This window comes from Sander lucioperca, chromosome 16 (assembly GCF_008315115.2).
Source record: "Sander lucioperca isolate FBNREF2018 chromosome 16, SLUC_FBN_1.2, whole genome shotgun sequence".
Lineage (NCBI taxonomy): Eukaryota > Metazoa > Chordata > Actinopteri > Perciformes > Percidae > Sander > Sander lucioperca.
The window spans coordinates 29,247,125-29,274,505 of NC_050188.1; the positions used below are offsets into that span (position 1 = coordinate 29,247,125).

Sequence of the window (27,381 nt, forward strand, 5' to 3'; positions counted from 1 at the left end):
GCCAACAGTATAAGACGTATCGCAAAAGTGAGCACATTGTCTGAAACTAGACAAAAATACCTACGTTTTGATGTATAAATTGTGTATGACAAGTAGATATTGTGGGCGTGAGAGCAATTTATAGAGAGGGGACAAAGATTTAATTCCTAAGCTTCTGCACTCTAACGATGACATCATCCACTCTAGGACACGCAATACACACTCCATAGAAACGCAGAAAAATCCTGAAATGATCACTAAACTTAAACAGCTTTTTCACAAAAAATGTAAAAGATATCAAACTGAAAAGCCATAGTTTAATACCTGAATATTTTGTGAACATTTTAAAGTTTGTTTGGCGTCTGTAGGTGAAAGTATGAAGGAGCTGAAAATTTTGGGAGCGGAAGAAGATTTGAAGGATTTGAAGCATGCTCTCATTCACTTCAATGTTAAAAAAAAGTCATAAAAAGCTTAATATTTAAAAAAGTATAAATAGTAGAAAAAAAGTTGAAGAAGTCCCATCATTAGCTGAAAGAGCTGAACATTTTAAAAGTTGAATGGTTTTAATAGCTGAACATATGCAGAAGTTACAGAGAGCCAAAAAACGTACGGAAGAGGGAATAAAAAGAAAAATAAATAAACAAAATGGCCGACAGGAACAACAATAGTTGGAATGCTGCTGAACAGCATTCCCACTAATTAGACAGTATGTTTGCCAACGAGACAAGCTAGCTATCAGCCATGCCATTGTCCCCAAATCAATATCAAGACTTTCACAAACAAATGATCCCCCATGTGTACTGTCGGCTGCAGCCTGAAGTAGCGACCTGAACAGCGAACGGGAAGAGAGATGATTGCTGTGAAACAAAGTCAGTTCCAAGGGCAGTGTAACGTAATTCTTTTAGCTTGTGCGCCATCCTGTGGTGTTCAGACGACGAGGCACTGAACAGTGTTGGAAATAGCATAACGTTCAGATTTTCATTTAGAACAGTAAGCAGTCAGTTTTACCAGAACTCGTTAGTTGGAGTCCTATATCACTTTTAAATGGGCACCCTGCAGCCAATCAAAATTGAGTATTCACCCATGGTGTAAATGATTAAATCCTCTTAAAGTTCTTCTAGACTTTCCAAATGTTATTGGAACGAATGGATCAAATTATTATAGTGAAATGAGACGTTTCGCGTATTGTGACACAAAAAAAAAAAATCCACTGATTTAGAGACGCCTATAGGGAGTTGTAATTCCACTGTTTGGCCACTATGTCTAATTCACTTTAAAGCATGGCACACTTCCGGGGGTCACGTCTCCATTAGATAGTTTGTAGATTGTGTAAAGATCTGTCCCTCCTGAGCGTGTAAGTGTTGGTGTGTGTCACCTCCTCCTCTGCGAGTGTGTGCGCTGTGTCCTTGCTACATGTGGAGACTCACTCATGTGGAACAGATGGGCTATTCCATGTAAACCATCAGAGAACAAACAAATGATCATCAGATGCTCCATGGCCGCCATCAGCCGCCACACTATGGCTTTTCCCCTCGCTACACCCAAACCATTCCCCAACTGCTGCTCATTGTCCCCCTCTGTCTATCTGAATCTGTCCATCATACTATCTTCAGTTCAAATTGACTTTTCATTCCCTCTTTTCCCTCTTCCTCTTCTCCTCCTGGCACTCTAAAACCCATTGTTGAAAATAAGATCTAGCTAATGGATCAGTTAGAGTAAAGAATTGGGAAAAGTTAAAGGCCCTGAACACCCACACAGGTGTTTTGAGTTAACCTGGCTGATTGGACCTCTTCCCAGGACTGTGTGGGTGTGTTTAGACTGACTAAATAACATCTTCCAGAGTCTCTTGTTAGCTTTGTTGCAACTGTTAGGGCAGGACAAATGACACCATTCTTATTGCTAGAAAAAGAGTGTGACCTAATAAATTCCCATCTAAGCTCCGACCCACCTTCAACCTAAACCGAGTTAATCAGTCAGAATAACTGAAATCACGTGTGGGTGTTTAGAGGCTTTAAGGCCAATTAATAGTCCTGCGTTAAATCTCGTATCGTAGGTACGTACGGACCCTACGCCGTAGCCTGACATGCACCTTTCAAAAAATGTAACTACACGTCGTGGCGACAACTGTGATTGGTCCGCTCGGCCGTGGCTTGGTAGCTTCGCATTTCCCCCCTACTCATTTCGGTTCTCCTTCTTCGTGAACAACATGAAATCAATGAGAGGGTAGTCTTGCATTGCCAGACCTTCCTCCACAGCGCTGCGGAGGAGGGTCTGGCTAGTCCACACAGCATTCTGGGATGGGAGAAAAACATGCTTTTTATTTTTATAGGTTTATTGGCATTTCTTTAAACCACTCACAATCGTCTTGGGCGGTACTAAGCGCCGGACGTAAAACGGTGCCTCTGCAAAATAGCCTCGGGAAGAAACTTGTTTTGCGATGTCCATTACCTTCCTCTTTCTTTGTGTTGGCGTTCTAAACTCTGGTGGATTTATGAGGACTATGGTTAACTGCTCCTCAGATCTCTGCAAGGTAAATCCAGACAGCTAGCTAGACTATCGGTCCAATCTGAGTTTTCTGTTGCACGACTAAAACAACTTTTGAACGTACACGTGTTCCACCAAAACAAGTTCCTTCCTGAGGCTATTTTGCAGCGGCACCGTGGCTCCGTCCGGCGCTTAGTACCGCCCAAGACGATTGTGATTGGTTTAAAGAAATGCTAATTAACCAGAGCGCGTTTTTTTCCCATCCAGGAATGTTGGTTGGTCTAGCCAGACCAAGGTCTGGCAAAGCGAGACTAAGAAAGAGTGTATCAGTAGTGGATTACACCAGCTGTCATAAATCAACAAACTGATGCATCAATCTTAGCTTACACATCACCTCCCATGAAAAAAACAGATTCGTGCTTCTCTTCCCTCCACTCTCTCACAATGCCTCTCTGCTCTTACATACTTAACTTTCCTCCCATTCATCTGTCATTTCCTCTCTTTCTGTGTCTTACAGCACTTTTTACTTACACTTTTTCCTCTTTCCACACATTGCAATCTGTGGGTATGTCTTCATTGCTCCCTTGGCTTCCACCTGTCCCAGCTCCCCTCCAGTGTTTGTGTAGGTTCTGGACCGTATAGCTGTATTAATGGCACCTCTGGCTTCAAACTGCTCGGTGCTACCTGTCACCACTCTGTTTCTGCATCCCATCATTACCGAAGCATCCCACTGACAGCGTTGCACTTATCTCAGTGCCCGGCTGCGCAGCTAAGCTCAGCGTTTTCACAACAACAATCCTGCCAGTGTTTCTGAGAGTTCAGGTTATTTACTGTAAGTGTGACACATATAGAGCAGAGTGAAGAGGCTGCAATGAGGAGATCATTAGCAGCAGTCTGTGCAATGACTAAAGGAGCTGCCTCTTCGCCTGACGCCATACTCTCCGTTTGTCTGTGTCTGCATAATGTGTCTGTGTCTGCATAATGTGTGTGTGTGTGTGTGTGTGTGTGTGTGTGTGTGTGTGTGTGTGTGTGTGTGTGTGTGTGTGTGCGCGTGCATGCGTTCGTGCGTGCCAGTGGCCCATGATTTTGTATATGTATTTAACTGCATCTATAATATTTATGTCCCTGAAAATTATTCTCTTCAAGTGGACTCTTAAATAAATTGTTAAAATGTGTGTGTGTGTGTGTGTGTGTGTGTGTGTGTGTGTGTGTGTTGCAGAACTCGAGTGCAGACCACCGTGTGAGGCTGGACCTGGGCCTGTGGGACAAGTTCAGCGAGCTGGCCACTAAGTGCATTATCAAGATCGTGGAATTTGCCAAACGAGTGCCTGGCTTCACAGCACTGACCATCGCTGACCAGATCACTCTCCTGAAAGCTGCCTGTCTGGACATTCTGGTGGGTGTTGGTGCTTTTATTTTGGAGGAATAAACTTGTTGTTTAGGGAATTGAAATTGTCCTTCTGTGGTTGAAGTGGCTGCATTGTTTTGCTAAGTTTCTGGCATGCTGGAATCCGCATGTTTTATTGTTTTTTTTACCAACAAGCTGCTAACATAACATGTGCCCTAAATAATTAGATTGTTATTTTGAGAATGCTATAGGCCTAAATGCACACTGAAAAAAAGATGAAATGTACTTAAAGATTTCCTGCATACAGTAAAACTACTCTCCTTTGGAATAATAATTTGTGTCTGATGTGGTTTTCTCCACTAAAAAGTTCCATTACCTTGTAAAAAATGCTTCAAATTACACGTCATCATCTACACATTCTCCCCATTGAAGAATCCAGAATTTATGAATATTTGAGGTGTGGCGAGATCTCGTCCCATGAGATCTCGCAATATTTCAGCATCATGTAAACAAACCAAATTTAAATTACTTCTAATCCGTCCCTGAAACAAAGCGAGCACTCAGGAGAATAGTAAAATGTTTTATATTAAAGATGTTGCATGTTACATTTCAACTGTTTAGAAACGAAAGCCCATTCCATTTTTCCTTTTCAGTTTTTGCGGGTGCTTCTGCTTTTTCTTCTTTTCCTCCTCTGGGAAAACACGGCCACGTTGCAGTGTGGGATACGGTTGTAAAATGTAGGGTACATCGTATGTATACTCAAATTAGCAGTGCATTGTGGGTATTTTATAGTGGACTATATAGTGAATGAAATTTACCGCGGAGAATTGAAACAACACTACAAAATGGCAAACACACTATACAGAGCACTATTTCTGTGATAGAGGACGGTTTCCAACACAGCTTCTGTCTTTTTTTTAAATGAGTCGGGAACGCGACAGCAAACAATAACTTTACTTTTAATGATATTAAACAAAGAGAAACGTTGAATGTGAAGTGATCGTGCCATTGACCAACAAAATCCTGGTCTAAAGTCAATAACGCAGCATTTAATTGTTATTTTAACAGTGCATTAGTAAAATGCGCCTAGGCTTGTGCACAGCGCGCGCACACTATGCTTGTTACACACACAGGGACATGCAGCAGCACACAAACATGCAAAAGATTAAAAATAAAAATATTACAATGTGAAATAGTATTATGATATGATCTGCTCGCACGCTTTCACTTCACGCACGAGCAGATCAGTTTCTTCTCCTGAAAATCTCTCCTTCCTGCTCAGCAAATCCACCATCATAATAGCAATGTGCCAAGGTACAAACGCGGTCTCACGGTCAATGCGTGACAGTTGGCAGCCCTCAACAGTCCCGTGCACCATTGCATGTAGAGCAGAGAATTATACATGCACAGCTCAAATTTGACATGCACTCACGTGGTATTTCCAGCCCTGGCATCTGAAACCTGACTGAATAGCCTAGTCACAGCTAAACATGACAATGCACTCGCTAATTGCAATCAGAAACACTTTTTTTTTCTCTCGCAACACCCAAACAAAATGAAATAACTAGTTCTGGGCTTTTTTTAAATCAATAGCTTCATCAATGAAGAAAACATATTTATGCTGCCTTTGACACTATGATATGGTGTATGTTTAAAGAGTTTAGCCAAACGTTTCTTTTTTGTTATTCACGTCTGAAATGCTGTTCTTATTTTTTTAATGATTTTTATTTGATTATTTGAATCATTTAAAACTGAGATCTTCAACAGTGAAAAAGCCCCACTGATGATAAGCTTACTGGCCTATAGGTAAGGTTGTCACCAAGGTAGTAGTCTATATCCACGAGGTTCCACTTATGGGATTGCTCCGGTGCCACAGGAAATTCCGCTGGTGGTCCCTCTTTTCGGCCAGATGTCCTTCCCCTTCCTCTTTCTTTGTGTTGACATTCTAAACTCTGGTGGCTTTATGAGGACTATGGTTAACTGTTCCTCAGATCTCTGCAGGGTAAATAATAAATAATAAACAGCAAGCTAGACTATCTGTCCAATCTGAGTTTTCTGTTGCACGACTAAAACAACTTTTGAACATACATATGTTCCACCAAAACAAGTTCCTTCCTGAGGCTATTTTGCAGAGGCACCGGGGCTCCTCCGGGGCCTTGCGCCGTCCATGATGATTGTGATTGGTTTAAAGAAATGCCAATAAACCAGAGCACGTTTTTCTCCCATCCCAGAATGCTGTGGTGACTAGCCAGACCTTCCTTCGCAGTGCTGTGGAGGAAGGTCTGGCAATGCGAGACTACAGTGATTTGGTCTGTTGGCCACAAAAATGAACACTTCTTGGTGTTGGTTAGTGCACAGTCTTCAATCCCAGTCTCTTTCCTGCCTTTTTTTAGTCTACATTAGTTGTCATACTGTGAACCAGTTTTCCTTTAAAAGAGTAACTCAAAGATACAGTGTAGATGCTTCTTCAGTAAACTCTCTAAAATATTCAGTAATGAGCTAAAAACCTTCGCAGAACTGTTCGTAGCAGTATAAACATACAGGGAGTTTTGTACATTGTGTTCTAATATGTATTCTCTCTTCTCTTGGTTGTTCCTGGGTGTGTAACAATCCATTCATTTGTTTAGACTGTGTGGTGAGTCAATAACCTCAGATTTCTGGGGGATTGGTGGGTTTGACCTCAAGCCCCAGCTCCCATTAGACCAATCCTCAAACCTTATTGGATGACCTACTCAGCCGGCCAATGGGAGTAGAGAAGATTTGATTAATTGATCACGCCAGTCAATTTGATTCTTCGTGTGGAGTAGCTGTCTGTAGCGGAGATTAGATTACACACACAGAAACATTTTTCAGCCTCCAATCTTTTTTTGGGACGGTCATCTGTTTTTTTTTATATAGCGTTCACTCGCTCTGCATTCATTAAAGATGCTGTGTGTTCTTTATGGAGTACAGATGCAGTAACGTCTGCAGGGTCGGCCGGCTGCAGCGGCTCAATGTTTGTTTGTCATTTAGGAATTGTTAAGTGGAACGATGTACTGTACTAATGTAGTAATAACATGGAAAAAGGCAAGTGGCTGTCTCCCTTCCTCTTCTGTCTCCCTCATCCAGGCTTGGCTGTTGTGGGTTTCAGAGAGGGTGGGGGCAATTCAATTAGCATCCATTGCTCAGAGGGAGACGAAGGAAGAGAAAATGGAAAGAAAGTGATGACAGGCTTGTTATGTGTCCAATAATTCAGAGTTTACCGCTCAGTACTTGTAGTTTCAGGATGGCTTCAGAAAGCTGGCCTTTGACTTGATACAACTATTACACCATTAACCATAGTAACAAGGTATGCCTGCCCAGTATGTCCAGCACATTAAAGGAATAGTTCATTTTGTGAAACATGTATTTTCAGTTCTTACAGACAGATATTAGACTACATAATTACGTATATACCACTTACATGTCTGTATGCTAAATATGAAGCTAGAGCAAGTAGACAAGCTTAACAGCTTAGCTTAGCATGGAGGCTAGAAGCTGGGGAAACACTTGGTCATGTGGTCAACAGCCTATTCATCTGATTAGCTGTTCAGCTTGAAACGAGAGTGAGGAAGACAAACAAACGACTGTGAGAGGCAGACAAAAGGCTCCTTTAATGTTGCATCTCATCTGATCAATCCAATCACATAAGAGCTGTCAAAACTGGTCAAAAATGACGTTTGAATGTTCCTTCTTAAAAACACATAGGTTCGAACTATTGAAATAACTATTTTTGCACATTATGTCCATAAGATGGCAAACGTCCAAAAGATATACATAACTACTTGTTTAGGTGTATTTATTCCAACAATAACATGTCTTTTAAAAATCTCTACATACATACACATTACAAAATAAAGTAACTAATGTTAATAAACTAATATCCTACACCGTGATATTTAATATAAACACCGTAATAGACCTCTCTCTCTGCACCCTCTGCACCGCTAAATAATTAGCCCCCTAGCATTTAAGCTGGCTTACCAGCCTGCCTCTAAATTAGTAAAATGTAACAACTTAATGTTTAATTCACATGCTCTTGTCACACCGTAGGAAAGCACATTGCTATCGCCAGATGAGTGACAATTTTCTGTAACCAGTGTATGATGAGCATGTTGGGTGGGTGAAATGTGAAACGTTAGCTAACGAGCCTGCAGCCGGCCGCTCGGTCGCTCCGCTCCCACTGTAGGGAGACTTCTTTGCAGAGAGAACAGATTAAAGCCTGGGAGATGCACAGTCGGGTTAGCCATCTCCCGGTACTGCTGTCTTCCCGGCGGGGAGTGAAGCAGAGGGACCGTAGGCTCTGTTCGGTTCTGCCACTGCTCGAGCAAACACTGTTTGTTGTGGGTATCATAGCAACGGTATCCGGTTTCCCTTGTTGAATGACGAATAGATTACGCCGCCTACTGGTATGGAGAGTTATTTCCTTCCAGCGATATAGTTTGGCCAAGACTACTGTGAGGCAACGCCACAGTCAGCCATCATCACCACTGGTCCCCAGCCGCTTGGTGTGTCAGTGCCTTTAAAAGCCTTTAAAGGGGTGATAGAATGCAAAACTGATTTTACTTTGTCATAGTTGAATAACGACAGTTTGGTGGGTAAATAGGACATACATAGAACCTCAAAATCCCATTGACACCTCTATCCTCTGCAAATCTCACAATTTGAAACTGCCTCTGAAAACGGGCAAATCTCAACAAACCACCAGGTTGACGTCAACTCGGTGGCTCCTCCTCATTTGGCTCTAGTCTCTATCTTTGTCACGCCCCAACATTTATATAGGCTACACCACTGATCTGAGATCAGGTAGTCTTCTGAATAGGTCGAGCAGAGCTCACACATATGCCATATGGGTGGCGGTGAAGGTCAGGGGCCTCGCCGGACCAGACCCGGGCGGCAGAGGCTGGCTCTGGGGATGTGGAATGTCACCTCTCTGTGGGGGAAGGAGCCGGAACTTGTGCGGGAGGTGGAGCGCTACCAGTTGGATCTGGATCTCTACGCACAGTCTCGGTTCTGGAACCATACTCCTGGATAGGGGTTGGACTCTTTTCTTCTCCGGAGTTGCCCAGGGTGTGAGGCGCCGGGCGGGTGTGGGGGTACTCACAAGCCCCCAGCTGAGCGCCGCTACATTGGAGTTTACCCCGGTGGATGAGAGGGTCGCCCTCCCTACGCCTGAGGGTTGTGGGGGGGAAAACTCTGACTGTTGTTTGTGCATATGCACCAAACAAGAGTTCGGAGTATTCGGCCTTCTTGGAGACCTTGAATGGAGTCCTGTATGGGGCTCCAGGGGGGGACTCCATAGTTCTGCTGGGGGACTTCAACGCGCACGTGGGTAATGATGGAGCCACATGGAGAGGTGTGATTGGGAGGAATGGCCTCCCTGATCTAAACCAGAGTGGTTGTCTGTTGTTGGACTTCTGTGCTAGTCATGGATTGTCTATAACAAACACCATGTTCGAACATAGGGATGCTCATAAGTGTACCTGGTACCAGAGCACCCTAGGCCGAAGGTCAATGATCGATTTTATAATCGTTTCATCTGATCTGAGGCCGTATGTTTTGGACACTAGGGTGAAGAGAGGGGCGGAGCTGTCAACCGATCACCATCTGGTGGTGAGTTGGGTCAGGGGGTGGGGGAAGACTCTGGACAGACCTGGTAAGCCCAAACGGGTAGTGCGGGTAAACTGGGAACGTCTGGAAGAGGCCCCTTTCCGACAGACTTTCAACTCACACCTCCGGCGGAGCATTTCGTGCATCCCTGTGGAGGCTGGGGGCATTGAACCTGAGTGGACAATGTTCAAAGTTTCCATTGCTGAAGCTGCAGCAGGGAGCTGTGGTCTTAGGGTCTTAGGTGCCTCAAGGGGCGGTAACCCTCGAACACCGTGGTGGACACCGGTGGTCAGGGAAGCCGTCCGACTGAAGGAGTCTTTCCGGGATATGTTATCCCGGAGGACTCCGGAGGCAGTTGCAAGGTACCGAAGGGCTGGAGCCTCTGCCGTAAAAGAGGCAAAGCAGCGGGTGTGGGAGAAGTTCGGAGAAGACATGAAGGACTTTCGGTCGGCACCAAGGTGCTTCTGGAAAACCGTTCGCCACCTCAGGAGGGGGAAGCGGGGAACCATCCAAGCTGTGTACAGTAAGGTTGGAACGCTGTTGACCTCAACTGGGGAGGTAATAGGGCGGTGGAAGGAGCACTTTGAGGAACTCCTAAATCCGACTAATACGCCCTCTATGGTAGAGGCAGAGCTGGAGGATGATGGGGGATTGTCGTCAATTTCCCTGGTGGAAGTCGCTGAGGTAGTTAAACAACTCCACAGTGGCAAAGCCCCAGGGATTGATGAGATCCGTCCAGAAATGCTTAAAGCTCTGGGTGTGGAGGGGTTGTCTTGGTTGACATGCCTCTTCAACATTGTGTGGAAGTCTGGGACGGTGCCTAAGGAGTGGCAGACCGGGGTGGTGGTTCCCCTGTTTAAAAAGGGGGACCAGAGGGTGTGTGCCAATTACAGGGGTATCACACTTCTCAGCTTCCTCGGTAAAGTCTACTCCAAGGTGCTGGAAAGGAGGGTTCGGCCGATAGTCGAACCTCGGGTTGAAGAGGAACAACGCAGATTCCGTCCTGGTCGTGGAACAACGGACCAGATCTTTACTCTCGCAAGGATCCTGGAGGGAACCTGGGAGTATGCCCAACCGGTCTACATGTGCTTTGTGGATCTGGAGAAGGCGTATGACTGGGTCCCCCGGGAGATACTGTGGGAGGTGCTGCGGGAGTATGGGGTAAGGTGGTCCCTTCTCAGGGCCATCCAATCTCTGTACAACCAAAGCGAGAGCTGTGTCCGGGTTCTCGGCAGTAAGTCGGACTCGTTTCAGGTGAGGGTTGGCCTCCGCCAGGGCAGCACCTTGTCACCAATCCTGTTTGTAGTATTTATGGACAGGATATCGAGGCGTAGTCGGGGTGGAGAGGGGTTGCAGTTCAGTGGGCTGGGGATCTCATCGCTGCTTTTTGCAGATGATGTGGTCCTGATGGCATCATCGGCCTGTGACCTTCAGCACTCACTGGATCGGTTTGCAGCCGAGTGTGAAGCGGCTGGGATAAGGATCAGCACCTCTAAATCGGAGGCCATGGTTCTCAGCAGGAAACCGATGGAGTGCCTTCTCCAGGTAGGGAATGAGTCCTTACCCCAAGTGAAGGAGTTCAAGTACCTTGGGGTCTTGTTCGTGAGTGAGGGGACAATGGAGCAGGGGATTGGTCGGAGAATCGGCGCAGCGGGTGCGGTATTACATTCAATTTCTCGCACCGTTGTGACGAAAAGAGAGCTGAGCCAGAAGGCAAAGCTCTCAATCTACCGGTAAGTTTTCATTCCTACCCTCACCTATGGTCATGAAGGCTGGGTCATGACCGAAAGAACAAGATCCAGGGTACAAGCGGCCGAAATGGGTTTCCTTAGGAGGGTGGCTGGCGTCTCCCGTAGAGATAGGGTGAGAAGCTCAGTCATCTGTGAGGAGCTCGGAGTAGAGCCGCTGCTCCTTCGTGTCGAAAGGAGCCAGTTGAGGTGGTTCGGGCATCTGGTAAGGATGCCCCCTGGGCGCATCCCTAGGGAGGTGTTCCAGGCACGTCCAGCTGGGAGGAGGCCTCGGGGAAGACCCAGGACTAGGTGGAGGGATTATATCTCCAACCTCGCCTGGGAACGCCTCGGGATCCCCCAGTCGGAGCTGGTTAATGTGGCTCGGGAAAGGGAAGTTTGGGGTCACCTGCTGGAGCTGCTACCCCCGCGACCCGATACCGGATAAGCAGACGAAGATGGATGGATGGATGGAGAGCTCACACATTTTATACATTACATACTATTTTATCACTAAATTCACTTCTGAGACTTTTTTATTCAATTCAATTCAATTAAATTTTATTTATAGTATCAAATCATAACAAGAGTTATCTCGAGACACTTTACAGATAGAGTAGGTCTAGACCAAACTCTGTAGTTTACGAAGCCCCAACTATTACAGTGGTTGCCTCAAGAGCAAGCATTAGCAGTAGCTATTGCGACAGTGGCGAGGAAAAACTCCCTTTTTTGTTAGGAAGAAACCTCGGACAGACCCAGACTCTTGGTAGGCGGTGTCTGACGGCACCAGTTGGGGGAGTGGTGAATGGTGGCAATAATAGTCATTATAAAGATAGTGAAACAGTGATCACAATGGTAGTCGTCGTAGTTCATGTCATAGTAGGGTGCAGCAGGGCGTTACGGGGTGTAGTGTGGCACAGCAGCCTGGGTGGACGCGGTTGGACGCGGCAGGACGCAGTCGGACACTGCGGGGAATCGCAGAGCGTAGCAGGGTGTAGTAAGTCCATAGCGTCAGCTGCACCCAGGACCCCGGTGTAGGTGCCACCCAATTCCAAGGCGATGTTCTGGGTGAAGAAGAAGCAAAGGGACTCCGGGGAGAAAACTCCCCAGAGCTAGGTTAGTAACAGGCATTTCTGGGATGTCCAGCACATTAAAGGGATGCACACAAAAGGAGACAAGTGAAAGAGAGAAGAGGGAGCGGCTCATTGTGTCCTTGGAAGGAGCTTCCCACAGCAGTCTAGAGTTATAATAGCATAACTAAGAGAGGCAGGCTAAAGAGAGGGGCCCTGGACTGGGCTCGTACTCTCCCCTGCCGGAACGGGCTTGTACTTCCTGCCTCCCTCTACTCTACTATGCTGCAACTCCTCACTCCCTAACTATAAGCTTTATCAAAGATGATGGTTTTCAGTTTATTCTTAAATGTGGCGATGGTGTCAGCCCCCCGAACCCAAGTTGGGAGCTGGTTCCACAGGAGAGGAGCCTGGTAGCTGAAGGCTCTGGCTCCCACTCTACTTTTAGAGACTCTAGGAACCACAAGTAGCTCTGAGTTCTGGGAACGCAGTGCTCTAGTGGGACAATAAGGTACTAAGAGCTCTTCTATGTATAATGGTGCTTGACCATTTAGTGCTTTGTAGGTCAGGAGAAGGATTTTAAATTCAATCCTGGATTTTACAGGAAGCCAATGCAGAGAAGCTAATACAGGAGAAATGTGATCTCTTTTGTTAGTTCTTGTCAGAACACGTGCTGCAGCATTCTGGATCAGCTGGAGGGTCTTGAGGGACTTATTTGAGCAGCCTGACAGTAAAGAATTACAGTAGTCCAGCCGGGAAGTAACGAATGCATGGACTAGTTTTTCTGCATCGTTTTGCGAGAGGATGTTCCTGATTTTGGCAATGTTACGAAGATGGAAAAAGGCTGTTCTTGAGGTTTGTTTTAAGTGGGCGTTAAAGGATAGATCCTGGTCAAAAATGATTCCTAGATTTCTGACAGTAGTGCTGGAGGCCAGGGCAATACCATCTAGGGTAGCTATATATTTAGATAATGAAGTTCGGTGGTGCTTGGGTCCCAGCACAATAACTTCCGTTTTGTTTGAATTTAACATCAGAAAATTGTGGGTCATCCAGGATTTTATATCTTTAATGCACGCTTGAAGTTTAGCTAACTGACCGCTTTCGTCGGGCTTAATTGACAGATATAATTGGGTGTCGTCTGCGTAACAGTGAAAGTTAATTGAGTGTTTCCTAATAATATTGCCTAGAGGAAGCATATATAAAGAGAATAGAATTGGTCCAAGCACTGAGCCTTGAGGAACGCCATGGCTAACTTTAGCGTATTTGGATGGTTTATCGTTAATATTAACAAATTGGGATCGCTCAGTAAAATAGGACTTAAACCAGCTTAGTGCGATTCCTTTAATGCCAACTAAATGTTCCAGTCTCTGTAAGAGGATGATATGGTCAATAGTGTCGAATGCAGCACTAAGATCTAATAAGACAATTATGGAGACAAGTCCTTTGTCAGCAGCAATTAGAAGGTTGTTAGTGATTTTCACCAGTGCCGTCTCTGTGCTATGATGCATTCTAAATCCTGACTGAAAGTCTTCAAATAGACTATTTCTATGCAGAAAGTCACACAATTGATTAGCGACTACCTTCTCAAGGATTTTGGAGAGAAAGGGAAGGTTAGATATAGGTCTATAGTTGGCTAAGACCTCAGGGTCGAGGGTGGGTTTTTTCAGAATAGGTTTTATCACAGCTACTTTAAAAGACTGCGGTACGTGACCCGTTAATAAGGACATATTGATCGTATCTAGTAATGTGGTATTGACCACGGGTAGTGCTTCTTTAAGTAGCCTCGTTGGGATGGGGTCTAAGAGACAGGTAGTTGGCTTAGCTGAAGAGACCCTTAACATTAATTGTTGGAGGTCTAAAGGATAAAAGCCGTCTAAATAAGTATCAGGTCTTATCGTTCTCTCTAGCCCTCCTGCGCCCAATGGTGAGCCGTTAGAAGCTGTGGGCAGAAGGTGATGAATTTTTTCTCTAATTGTTATAATTTTATCATTAAAAAAGGTCATGAAGTCATCACTGCTCAGAGCTATAGGAATAGATGGCTCAACAGAGCTATGACTCTTTGTCAGCCTGGCTACAGTGCTGAAAAGAAACTTTGGGTTGTTCTTATTTTCTTCTATTAGTGTTGAGTAATAGTCTGATCTGGCATTTCTGAGGGCCCTCCTATAATTTTTTAGACTATCTTGCCAATCCACACGAGATTCTTCCAGTTTGGTGGAACGCCATTTACTTTCAAGTTTTCGTGAGATTTGTTTTAATTTGCGAGTTTGGGAGTTATACCAAGTGCTAGTTTCCTTTCCTTCATCATCTTCTTTTTGAGAGGAGCAACAGAGTCTAAAGTAGTCCGTAGGCAGGCCGTAGCAGCGTCTACAAAGTTATCAAGTTGGGAGGGACTAAAGTTAACATAACGGTCCTCTGTTATATTAAGGCATGACATTGAGTTAAGTGCTGTTGGAATATCTTCCTTAAATTTAGCTATAGCACTGTCAGATAAGCATCTAGTGTAGAAACTTTTATTTAATTTCGTATAGTCTGGTAGTAGGAATTCGAAAGTTATTAAAGAATGGTCTGATAATAAAGGATTCTGCGGAAATACTATTAAATCGTCAATTTTGATGCCATATTCTAGCACAAGGTCGAGGGTGTGGTTAAAACAGTGCGTGGCCTTATGCACCCTCTGACTGAAACCAATTGAATCTAGCAGTGAATTGAAAGCAGTACTAAGGCTATTGCTGTCAACGTCCACATGGATATTAAAATCACCTACAATAAGTACTTTGTCTGATTGAAGGACTACGCATGATAAAAACTCTGAGAATTCAGATAAAAACTCAGAATATGGACCTGGTGCTCGGTAAACAACAACGAATATAATTGGCTGTACTGTTTTCCATGTTGGGTGTTGAAGATTAAGAACAAGGCTTTCAAACGAATTATAATTTAGTTTAGGTTTAGGATTAATTAACAGGCTCGAGTCAAATATGGCTGCAACTCCCCCTCCTCGGCCTGAGCCTCGTGGAATTTGGGTATTATTATGACTGGGAGGAGTGGCTTCGTTTAAACTAACATATTCTTCATGGCCCAGCCAGGTTTCGGTGAGGCAGAATAAATCAATGTGGTTATCTGATATCAATTCGTTTACCAATAATGCTTTCGATGACAGAGATCTAATATTTAATAGTCCACATTTGATTTTCCTGTTCTGTTCTATCGTTGCAGTGGTTGTTTTAATTCCAATTAGGTTGTTTAGTATAGCACCTCTTTTGTTAGTGTTTTGTTTAAACGGTCTCAGTCGGGGGACAGACACGGTGGTTATGGGATTATGAATGGGTGATTGCTCTGAAGGGAGCACAGAGGGGCGTGTAGCGCTGTATCTCTGATTATTGACTTTGGGAGAGTGTGTCTGGTCAGTGTGCTTGTGGGAGTGTTTACGGGATGTAAACAGTCAATCAGAGGTCTGGGTATGCAGGGCGTGGTGCAAATTTCCACGTAGCATCTGGCTTCCGCGTGTATTGGGATGAATCCCATCCCTGCTGAACAGGGAGCCACGTTCCCAAAACAGATTGAAGTTGTCAATAAAACCTATCCTGTGAATGCTGCATGTGAGCTGGAGCCAGGTGTTAAGGGAGAGTAGTCTACTAAAGAGGCATGATCCGCGACCTAGAGATGGAAGTGGGCCCGAAATAAAAACCGACTTCCCAGTGCTTTTTAAAGCCTCAATGAGAGTGGTAAAGTCTCGCCTTGTGCGCTCACACTCCTGAATCCGAGTGGACATGTCGTTATGTCCACAATGGACCACGATGCGTTTGATAGAGGTCGGAAATGAGGGTATCAGGTCCATAACTTTAGCCAGGATGTCTGCAACTTTGGCTCCGGGAAAACAGTGTGTGACAGCATTTATGCGAGAAATCAACGAGCTGAACAGGGAGCCACGTTCCCAAAACAGATTGAAGTTGTCAATAAAACCTATCCTGTGAATGCTGCATGTGAGCTGGAGCCAGGTGTTAAGGGAGAGTAGTCTACTAAAGAGGCATGATCCGCGACCTAGAGATGGAAGTGGGCCCGAAATAAAAAACGACTTCCCAGTGCTTTTTAAAGCCTCAATGAGAGTGGTAAAGTCTCGCCTTGTGCGCTCACACTCCTGAATCCGATTGGACATGTCGTTATGTCCACAATGGACCACGATGTGTTTGATAGAGGTCGGAAATGAGGGTATCAGGTCCATAACTTTAGCCAGGATGTCTGCAACTTTGGCTCCGGGAAAACAGTGTGTGACAGCATTTATGCGAGAAATCAACTATGTAGAGGTCAAATATGGGCCGTTTTACGAAAATGTATGGCTAATTGCAAATTTTGTCCGACTGTGTGTCGGAATTCAGCGGCCAGTGCTGCCTGGGTTACTGCCTCGTCGCCCAGCCTGTCTTCCTTCACAGACCTCGGCCCGCTGTGAGCTAAATGGAGCTCCGTCACGTCCGGCAGCCCGCGGTGCTCGATGCCCACGCAAAGTCTTGTTTCTGGGTTAGTGGACTACCAAACGCCGCTGCCCTGACAGAGCTCCAGGGCCTGCAGCTCCCCTCTTCTTGCTAAATGGCCGGTGTGTGTGAGTGAGAGCGCGGTCAGCAAGCTTGTTACGCCCGCAATCTCTTACCACATGTTCCAGTTAATCTTATAATAGATATGTGTGTTGAGTTATTTAAACAAACGATTGGGGAAACGCCTCCTGTCCGCGAGTCTCATTGATAGAGCCCGCGGCTGGATGGAGCTCTATCAATGAGAGCTAGCTAGCCTCCTCCTAGACCTCTGAAATTAACAAACAACAATTATGTCCGATTTCAATTTAATGCATTAAATTGAAATCGGATATAATTGTTAGCTTTATAAGACCTTGGGGTAGCTGTTATATAAGTGGCGTGACGAAATTCAAACTGTAATTTACTCTAGTTATGCCGAAAGTGTAGCTAACTAGCCGCGATCTGTACACATAGGATTGAAGGGACTAGCAGCTAACGAAACTCCTCATGTTCACAAAAATGCATTAAATTGAAATCGGACACAATTGTTAGCTTTATAAGACCTTGGGGTAGCTGTTACATAAGTGGCGTGACAAAATTCAAACTGTAAATATACTCTAGTTATGCCGGCAGCTGGCAGCTGCCAGCTCCGCTGAGCCCCGAGCCCCAGAAGTCTAGTAACCGAGAAAGGGTGACTTTCACTGGGTATGGAGGTTGCCGCTTTCTCGTCAGACTATGTGGAGCTCCTAAAGTCTGACACATCTTACCAAATTTGCAATTAGCCATCAATTTTCATAAAATGGCCCATATTTGAGCTTTATATAGTTGATTTCTCGCATAAAAAAAGTCTCAGAAGTGAATTTAATAACGAAGTAGTAGACAAACAATGCATAACTTTGCAGTGTCTGAAATATGAGACCTGCTGTCTCGTCTCCAATGTGTTTGTGTGTGGTTCGCTCAAACCAATCAGCGTGCAGCTCATCTAAATATTCATGAGCACACCATATTTGGAAGAAAAGCTTTTGTTACAAATAGGGCCATATTCACAGGGTAGTTAAGGGCCCATAAAATAGCATTCAGGCAATTTTCAGCCCAACCAATGTTACATACCCTATTAGAAATACCCTATATAATCATTCTATCACCCCTTTAACATTTATAGTTGCAGACTTTTCAAACTTCTTTAACAAACTGTTATAACAAGAACAAAGGATAAACACTAAAGGACTAAAGGGATTTCTACAACCTGGCAATGTGTATGTGTAATCAATGTATTAGTATTAGTAAATGATTAAAGGATATACAAGGGTACCTTTTTACAAAATAGTAAACGCTCCCTGCAGCCTGGTGGATGTATCCTTAAAAGACATGGAAAATGAGACAGGAAATGACAGGGTGATCTGCATTTTGGCAAGGTAATTGCAAAAATGATTTATGCATGAAGATGCATATTTATGTGTGGTGTAAATGCAAAGTAGCGAAAAATCATATCTGGACACAACTTAGATAAATGAATGCTTGATTAAAACACAGTATTGTGTATGATTTTAACTGGCTCAGTTTCAGTGGCAGTGCCATGTATTAATATATGGATTTTTGGAGTTTGTATTGACCAGGTCGTACTTGTCAGATGTGACAAAGCAGTGAAGTGAACTCCCAGGGACACAGAGGTGAGAAGTTGAAGGCCGGCTGTGATGACTTTCAGGCTGTCACTCAGCCATCAACATCCACTCAGCAGCACATTTCTCTGGTGAAGGGCGTAGATATTGTGCACAGGGGCTGGGTGAGGGAGTGTCAGAGGAAAGATCAAACACTGTGTGTGTGTGTGTGTGTGTGTGTGTGTGTGTGTGTGTGTGTGTGTGTGTGTCTGTGTCTGTCTGTCTGTCTGTGTCTAAGCGCAGGCCTGGCCAGCCGGTGCAAGTCACCACCAGTAGCCATGTTTTATTCTGTTTCATGTTGCAGACACGCCTGCCACTCACTGTCAGAGCCAGCCCACTCAAATAGCTTCAAAGGCTACTGTAGGCTTCACATCCACCATCGGTTGCTTCATTAGGTGTACACACACACACACACACACACACACACACACACACACGCAATGCAGCAGGAGACCCAAAGGTTATTCTGTTCGAGTGTGTGGAAGGTCATTGTTTTGGTCGTGCTTGTTGTCTCGCTGCTCTTTTATTGGAAACTTGTTAAACTTGTTTTGGTACAGAACCAGGTTCTCACTCTAGAGTCTACCTGCCCTGGTTTTGCAGATTAGTATCAGTCATGGCTAGGGTTACAGTGATATTTCAGGTAAATAATGCTGTGAAAATTAAAACCATCACAATCACATGTGCGTATCAAGTGGTTAAACTTGCAGGCCAGTTCAATTTGTTGTGTTTTTTTGTGCTTTTTCTGTCTTTATTTGATTCTGATTAACACTCTGAGGACAACAGACGCACCGGCAAGTCCAAGCGATGTTCATTTTAGACATTTATTTACCATTTGAATCATACATTAAGCTGCTTTTGTGAAGCCAAGACTTTTGTTAAACAATTTAGTCTAGGTATGTTTTCACAAGAGATTTGAGAAATATTTCCACTTTTGGGCCAAATGATCGCTTTATATATTGCTCTGGAACAATTTTGGGCCTCACTTTACAGAAAGCTGAGTTTGTTCTGCACATTTTGATATGAAACACATTGGGGCCAGGTATATGCAAAACCCCTTAAAAGGAGAATTCAAGAAGATATCTATAAATGCTTAGACCTCATTGGGTTAAAGGCTTGGTTCTCTCAAATTACACACATGCATTGTAGCAGGTCTCGCTGCCATTGTGGGTTACCTTCAGCACAAATCACAGCCAAGACAAGACAATTTACAGGCATTAGTATTTATTCTGACTGCTCACACACTTAACACAACTTTACAACTACCAACTGTGCAAGTCCAATATTCACTCTACTTTTAGCACTGTTTTGGTCTGCACCAACACCTGGGAAAAACATCTGGCTGTTTAGCTGCTAAATGCTTGTTGCTGGCTGTGTCTGTCTCCTGTTTGGTGCTGGGCAGGTAGTGTGCAGTGGGTTTATCAGAGCTTTTTCAATAAAAACAGCTGCTGGAAATAATAAAAATGAAAGCAGAGTTTGCAGGCTGTTAAAAATCAAAACAATGAGCTAAAAGAGGCTGAATGCTCCTGATGGAAACTGCAGGAGTGATAGTTCTGTTCGGGTTTGTCACCATGAGCCACACCTTGCACATTACATATATTTATTCAATCAATTGTAAATGTAAAAATATTTATTAGTGGAGCTTTAAATTAAAATTTTCAAAAGCTGTGAGGAGACTTGTCCTTGTTTGTAAAATCAGCAATTACGACCCATATTTATGTTTTATTGTAAGGCCGCACCGCCCTCTGGTGAGCTTAATAATTACGACGGGAGCAAAGCAGGAAGTGTAAGAGCCCCAAATGAGGAGGCAGGTTGGGGTGTTTGATAGGTCAAACAAACACTTTCACCCATGAGACCAGGGTACTCAACTACCTTAAGTACTGCTTGACATGTGTAACCGGAAGTGAAGTCACATAACAAATTAAAAGCCAAACCACAATCTTAAAAGTAGTTCTGTTGCCTTAACCTAACGTAACGTAGGCTAACTGCGACCGTTTCACAACGTTAACGACATGTTTTCTAAACCACGACCGTTACGTTTAGATATGAGAAAGCTCCTGTCGGTCATATTTCCTGCTACTGCTAGGGGGTCAAGGAGAAGTTGGAAAGGTATGGGGGAAATAATAACTGGAAATGTAAGCCCTCTGGTCTTATTAACATCAAAAATACACCTTTCTGATCTTGAGGAAAGCCAGAGGGCAGAACAATTGTACACTTAGAAAAATGCATATGAAACTAAAGTGTGTGGGGTTTATGAGTTTTAAGTAAGGGCTTTGTTAATGGTTAATAAATCATTTAGAAATGCTTTATAGATCAGTGATAAACAAATATCACAGTCTGGTGTTGCCAGGTTGTGCAACAATCCCTTTGTTCTGTTTTCTTCAATTGGGTAATAATGCAGTTATACATGTTGATACTCCATTAATAAATGATAAATGAATGATTAATAAATGGAATTTAGTGCAGATCCTTTTGCAGCCATTTTCCAAAAGTATGTGGTCATCAGTCAAAGGGATTTTACTCAACCTGACAACTGATGATTTAGTGCTTTTCTGGAATATTGTCCACACTGACAATAGTCTGGAGGTGAACACTAAGTCTGTCAGTTTGTGCAATAAAAACTGTTAAATTTCAAGATTTTTGAAGCCAAACTATAAATCAACACCAACTGTATATCACTTTAAGTTTCCTGTCCACTAAATCCCTGCTGACTATCCCTCTCCCTGCCTTCCTTCCCTCCCTGTCAGATCCTGCGCATCTGTACGAGGTACACCCCTGACCAGGACACCATGACCTTTTCGGACGGGCTGACCCTCAACCGGACGCAAATGCACAACGCTGGCTTCGGCCCGCTCACCGACTTGGTGTTCACTTTTGCCAACCAGCTGCTGCCCATCGAGATGGACGACACAGAGACAGGCCTCCTCAGCGCCATCTGTCTCATTTCCGGAGGTGGGCGAGCCGGGGCAGAAAGGGAAGGGCAATAAATAAGGTCTTTGGGGATTGGGTTAGCAGTCTTGTTGCAGAATAAGGAACACATCATTTAGCATGTGAAATCACATATGATGACCTTCAAAGCTATTCAATGTGCTACAGCTGACTACCTAATTAACTGTATAGCCTGCAAACCGACAATGGCAGTGCATGGGGGGAAATCTTGGGGGGGTCAGGACCTACCTAGTCTATATTGATAACGTTTCATTTCCGGGATTGTTCATGTCTCTCATTTTCGGCCGGATATCCGTCCCCTTCCTCTTTCTTTCTTCTTCGGTGGATTTATGAGGACTATGGTTAACTGCTCCTCAGATCTCTGCAGGGTAAATCCAGACAGCTAGCTAGACTATCTGTCCAATCTGAGTTTTCTGTTGCACAACTAAAACTACTTTTGAACGTACACATGTTCCACCAAAACAAGTTCCTTCCCGAGGCTATTTTGCAGCAGCACCGTTGCTCCGTCTGGATAGTTAGTTAGCTAACGTGCTAATTCCATCCACCGTGCTTTCATGCTACACTTATTACAGAAAATGAGCCGAACAAGGTTGTCAGTCATCTGACGAGAGCACTGTGCATCTACGTTGTGAAAAGAGTGTGTGAATGAAACATTAAGTTGTTAAACTTTACTAATTTAGTGGCCGGCCGGCTGGCTGGCTAGTTAGTTAGATTGCTTGCTAGGAGGCTCAGTTCTCAGTTCAGCATCATCTGTATTAGAGAAAAGAGTCACTTCATCCGATGTTTAAAGTGAATAAAACAGCCTTGCAAGCCTACTTACTATATGAGTACAATTTTGGCTGTATTATTTGTGTCCCATTTTTGCTCTTGAGCAATTATATGTTTATTACACTCATGCCCCCAGTTAATGTTTGTTTGGTAGCTTGTTCAACAAGCTGAGGTGCAGGCAGGAGTGACAATGTTAGATAAGCAGGCGGTATTAGCTAGAAAGCTAATGTAGACTGAGGCTCTTTTTGAGATGTGTCACAACTGTTGTCTCGCTATAAAACTTTTTTTGAGATACTGAGTGCCTTTCCACTCAGGTTTTTTATGTTCAAATTGAAAATGCACGTAAAAACAGGTGGATGGAAATGCACCTATAGATTTGCTTTAAAATGAAATGATTGGATTGCCTATATACAAAGAATCTGGTACATGCACAGACGAGGTACATTTATGAAACCAAATAATAAGGAATATACATTACAGATCAAATCTGTATGCTGTACCTGAAAAAATCATGCAATTTAATTTCAGTTGGACTTTAACAGTATGTCCCAGATTTGAAAAGTACCCACAGTTTTTTCTTTTTCAGTATCTTGGTAACCATCTTGTGACCCCTCAGAGTTAGCTTCTGACCCCTTGGAGGGCCCTGATCCCCAGGTTGGGAAACACTTTTGTAAAGTATCAGGTACTGCAGCATCACCAATGGACTATCAATGTCTATCTCAAAAATCCCATAACCCTCCTTCATTCTGTCAAATGGCTATGTCAAGTTAAAGGCTTTTTGCAGCCTGATTACATCATATATTTAGCATAAATTCTGATTTAAAGATGTAAACAGAGTTGATGGTGTAGTCTTGGAGTACATCAAGTGGAATGAATAAAGTGATCCACTCCAGATTCAAACCATGCTTGACTGCTCCTCCATTCAACAGAGTCAGCCTGTATTGATTTGTCCAGATAAATATTGAGTGGAGCTGCAGCCCAGTTTGGGATGAAAGTAAGCTGGAGTCCACAGGAGTCTGAAACCAGGTCAACCACAGGTTGCTACATAGCACTATCCTGACTGCCAAACAAAGATGTAGGGGGCTGGGGAGGGGATGTCACTGCAGTGTCAGTCAGCTGAGTGGAATGTTTGAATTGCCCTCCCAGTGGAAATACTAAGCCTTCTCTGGTTGTTATCCACCGAGATACCCGAAGCATGACTAACTCCCTCATGTTAGGCTACACACACATTAACACACAAGTCTCTGCCCTGATCACACACACACACACACACACACACAAAGTTCTACTGTACGTCCACTTAAAGTTACACAGTTCTTACTATCTGCCACCCTCTACCTTTCGTTTCCATCGGGGCTCAGGCTCCAAAACTGCTGGGGTTTTATTCAACAATATGTTTATATACTCAATCCCCAGAGCCTCTGCAAATATTACAGGCTCTTGCATAATCCAGGAACAGCGCAAGACACCTCTGGTTACATCTGTAGTCATACACCTTGACTGCAGGTTCCAGCAGCTGCTGATCTGCGTGCACACACTGCCACCTTATGGCCTGGTGGTGTAGTGTGTGTGTGTTCAACAACAGACCATGTTTCACAGACCATTCACTTCTAATATCTAAAACATTATATATTATAGTTTATAGTATACTACTGTAAAACATAATTAAAGATTATCACTTGAAAACTGAGAGAACACCTAGTTTTAATTTACTGCCGTCTACTTTGTAGTTGATTTATTAATTAAAGCTGTGGTAGGCACTTTATTTTCAGCATAGTTGGTCCAATCAGGACCACTGGATGACTTTGCAAAGTGTGAAAATTGCAGAGAAGTAATTCATTCCAATTCCAAATTAACGACTCTCAGCGAATATCCGAGTTCTTTTTCCGTAAATTTACGCTTTAATCTTAAAAAGTTTTTTCTCGAAATATTACCCCTCTCTCCTGGGTCTGTGACATTATTTTTTTCTTCCTACAACGCCCCTAGAACGCTGTCGTATGTGGCCCGTGAACTAAAATGAGTTTGACACCCCTGGTGTAGACCAAACTTTCATTTACATAAACCTCACCCTAAGAGCATGCAATGTGATGAAAATAAAATTAAGGTTGGTCTTCTCCACATAGCCAATGGCTGAATATGATGTATATTAAGGTCAAATAAAAGCTATAAACATCAATCAATCAATCAATTTATCAGTCACGTGAAGTCAAAATACAATTTCAGTGAAACGTAATCTGTCATGTTCTTTAATGTGTACCATAAAACCGTGATAATTATAAATATATATGTGTATATCTTAGTACATGATAAATGTTCAAGGAGTATGAGAAATCTGGAGCCAAAATATAACTGCCTCTAAATAATCACTGTGTACAGAAATGTGGTCTGTGAATAGATGCATAGCTTTGAACAGCACATCTGCTGATAAGTTTGAATGCGTTCAGCTGTTGCTCGCCTGCTGTTTTAGACTTTAAAACCTCCAGTTATCAGAGCTTAACACTACGACTCGAAAGAAAAGGAATTCAAATTAGTTTTCTGCTCAAGTTATCTCATTGTTACCATCTCTGCAGTCTCTCCTCTGCACCAAATGAGTTGACATAATGAGATAAACTCTTCCTTCTTAATCAAAGCAGCTGTGATACATGTTTTAGCCTCTAGCTTGTCTGCATCAGATAAAGCCAAGACATGGATTTGTCATAGTTAAACTCATGGACGTCAATTGGATTGAAAGACAGGGGGGGGGTATTGCTGACTGCTCTGTTAGCCCCACCACCACCCCAACATCCACCTGCAGGCTCCGGCCAGGTGGAAGCTACTTACCAATATCTCATGGAAACCCAATCTGTGAGAAGTGATGAAGTCGGAGTCTGGCCACCAAACACAATGTTCTGCTCTTGTATTAAACATTTCCAACGTGAGTTGTCTGACTCAACTGTACTTAAGTAGAGTTTTGACGTATCTGTACTTTACTTCGTTATTTATATTTTTGGAAACTTTTACTTTTACTCCACTACACAGGGCTGTAGCCAAGTCCACCTTTGTCGAGTCCAAGACAAGTCCAAGAACAGGACTAGTTGAGACCGAGTCAAGACCAAGTCCAAAGAGGTTCAAGTCCAAGTCAAAACCGAGTCCAAAGAGGTTCAAGTCCAAGTCAAGACCGAGTCCAAATGAGAGACAGTCAAGATTGTGGAAAGAAAGGGTCAAATTAGGCTACATTATTTACTTAAAATATAAAATGGAAATGTTCCCATTCTTGAACTTATTACTTGTCCTGAAGAATTCATAGTACAAAGTGCTTGCTGACATTGTGTCTGTGGCCAAAATGAAAATGATTGATACCTGATGATTGAGGTACTGTATATAGTGCAGCCAGGTGTATACCAGGCGACCAATCACAATGCCTGTTCTAGATGGATTTTGAATTAAACTAATATCTGTTTCAGAACCAGTGCGCTTCATCAATGTTTTTGTTTTTTTTAAAAAGGAAGTTACTTTAGAACAAAAGCATATAGTGCTGGACGGTCGAGACCCATTACAATATTTGGCGAGTCCAATGGCCGAGTCCGAGACAAGTCTGAGTCCAAACACCAACGAGTCCAAGACGAGTCCAAGACGAGTCTGAGACAACAGAAAAGCGTCTCGAGTCCGGACTCAAGTACTACAGCCCATTGTCACCACATTTCCTAAATAAAATGTATTCTTTTACTCTTTTACTTACGCTACATTTCCCTTAACCATCTTAGTTACTCGTTACTACAAAATAAAATCGGAAGAAATTTGTTTATGGCCGTAAAGTTCATAATCAAAGTTTTTTTTTTTTTACTTTTACTTCTAATAATGAAGTACATATAATAAAATGACTTTTACTACTTACCTACTTAAGTACAGTAAATATCAGATACTTTAAGACTTTTACTTTAACTTCTACCAAAGTCATATTCTGGTAAGATACTACTTTTACAAAAGTATTGCTATCAAGTACTTTATACAAGACTGGCTTTTAGACACATGTAAGCTGCATGGGGAGAAATTCTAGTATGAGAGATGAATGCGGTTAATTGAGCCTCCACCTAAAACACTGCCATTTCCACCAGCTGACAGTTTGCACAGACAGAAACGCCTAAACAACCCCCCCCCCCAACGATGTCCATGGTTGAGCTTAAAGTCTGACTTGATATTTGGTGTGTGTCTGTGTGTGTGTATTTTAGACCGTCAGGACCTGGAGGAGCCCTCCAAGGTGGACCAGCTCCAGGAGCCACTCCTGGAAGCTCTAAAGATCTACGTGAGGAAGCGGCGGCCCAGCAAACCGCACATGTTCCCCAAAACCCTGATGAAAATCACAGACCTGCGCAGCATCAGCGCTAAAGGTAGGAAGGATAGCAACTTACTGTCATGTTAGGAGATTGCAGTCAAAAGTAGGGCTGGGCAATATATCGATATTATATCGATATTGTGATTTGAAACTAGATATCGTCTTAGATTTTGGATATCGTAATATGGTAAGTGCTGTCTTTTCCTGGATTTAAAGGCTTCGTTAGAGTCAAGTGATGTCATTTTCTTTATCAGACTATTCTAGCTGTTCTATTATTTTCCTTTACCCACATTGTCAATAAATCAACATTTTCAATGATTATTTATCAAAAATGTCATTGTGTAAATAACATTTGGTAAAGCATCAATAGTCAACCCTACAATATCGCCGCAAAATCAACATCAAGGTATTTGGTCAAGATTATTGTGATATTTGATTTTCTCCATATCGGCCAGCTCTAGTCAAAAGATTACAATAGTATACGGGCAGTCTAGGTCTGCTGCGTGTCTCAACCACCGTTGCTATGGCGAAGAAGCCAGTAAGTGGCACGAATCAGAGCAGTAGATAATTCTTAACGTTGGCTGTGGCTGAGTTACTTCCAAAATTGATCCAGAATCTGAAAGTAAATTTATTTAAGATACAGATCATCAGTTTTCTTTAGGGCTAGGTATCGTTACTCGATACCTTTTAGGTATCAGCCAAAATAACCCAGTACCGAGTAGTATGAAAACTTCTCCAGTCAAACGATGCCTGCATTCAATCCTTTTTGTACCCAGATCTAGAAAAAAAATTACTATTTGAAAAGTTTTGCTCGCTGCCAGTCACCGCAAGCGTTCTTCAATGTAATGCAACGTGTGATTGGCCCACTACTGCAGCAGCTACAGCCCATACAGTCTGTGGTTGGTGAAGTCGAGCGCGGTATATTTGACCGATTTGGCAGTTCAGTGTTCCAG

The 27,381-nt window shown here is 43.4% G+C and overlaps 1 protein-coding gene across 1 annotated transcript in view; it reads left to right on the plus strand.

The window, feature by feature from the left end:
- The window catches only part of LOC116035734 (retinoic acid receptor beta), a 125,746-nt gene that overhangs the window by 92,853 nt on the left and 5,512 nt on the right, over window positions 1-27,381 (plus strand). Inside the window, exons 5-7 of the mRNA XM_031279032.2 lie at window positions 3,683-3,859; window positions 21,147-21,351; window positions 26,325-26,483. Of these exons, the coding sequence (XP_031134892.1) occupies window positions 3,683-3,859; window positions 21,147-21,351; window positions 26,325-26,483 (541 nt within the window). The remainder of the gene's footprint in view (window positions 1-3,682; window positions 3,860-21,146; window positions 21,352-26,324; window positions 26,484-27,381) is intronic.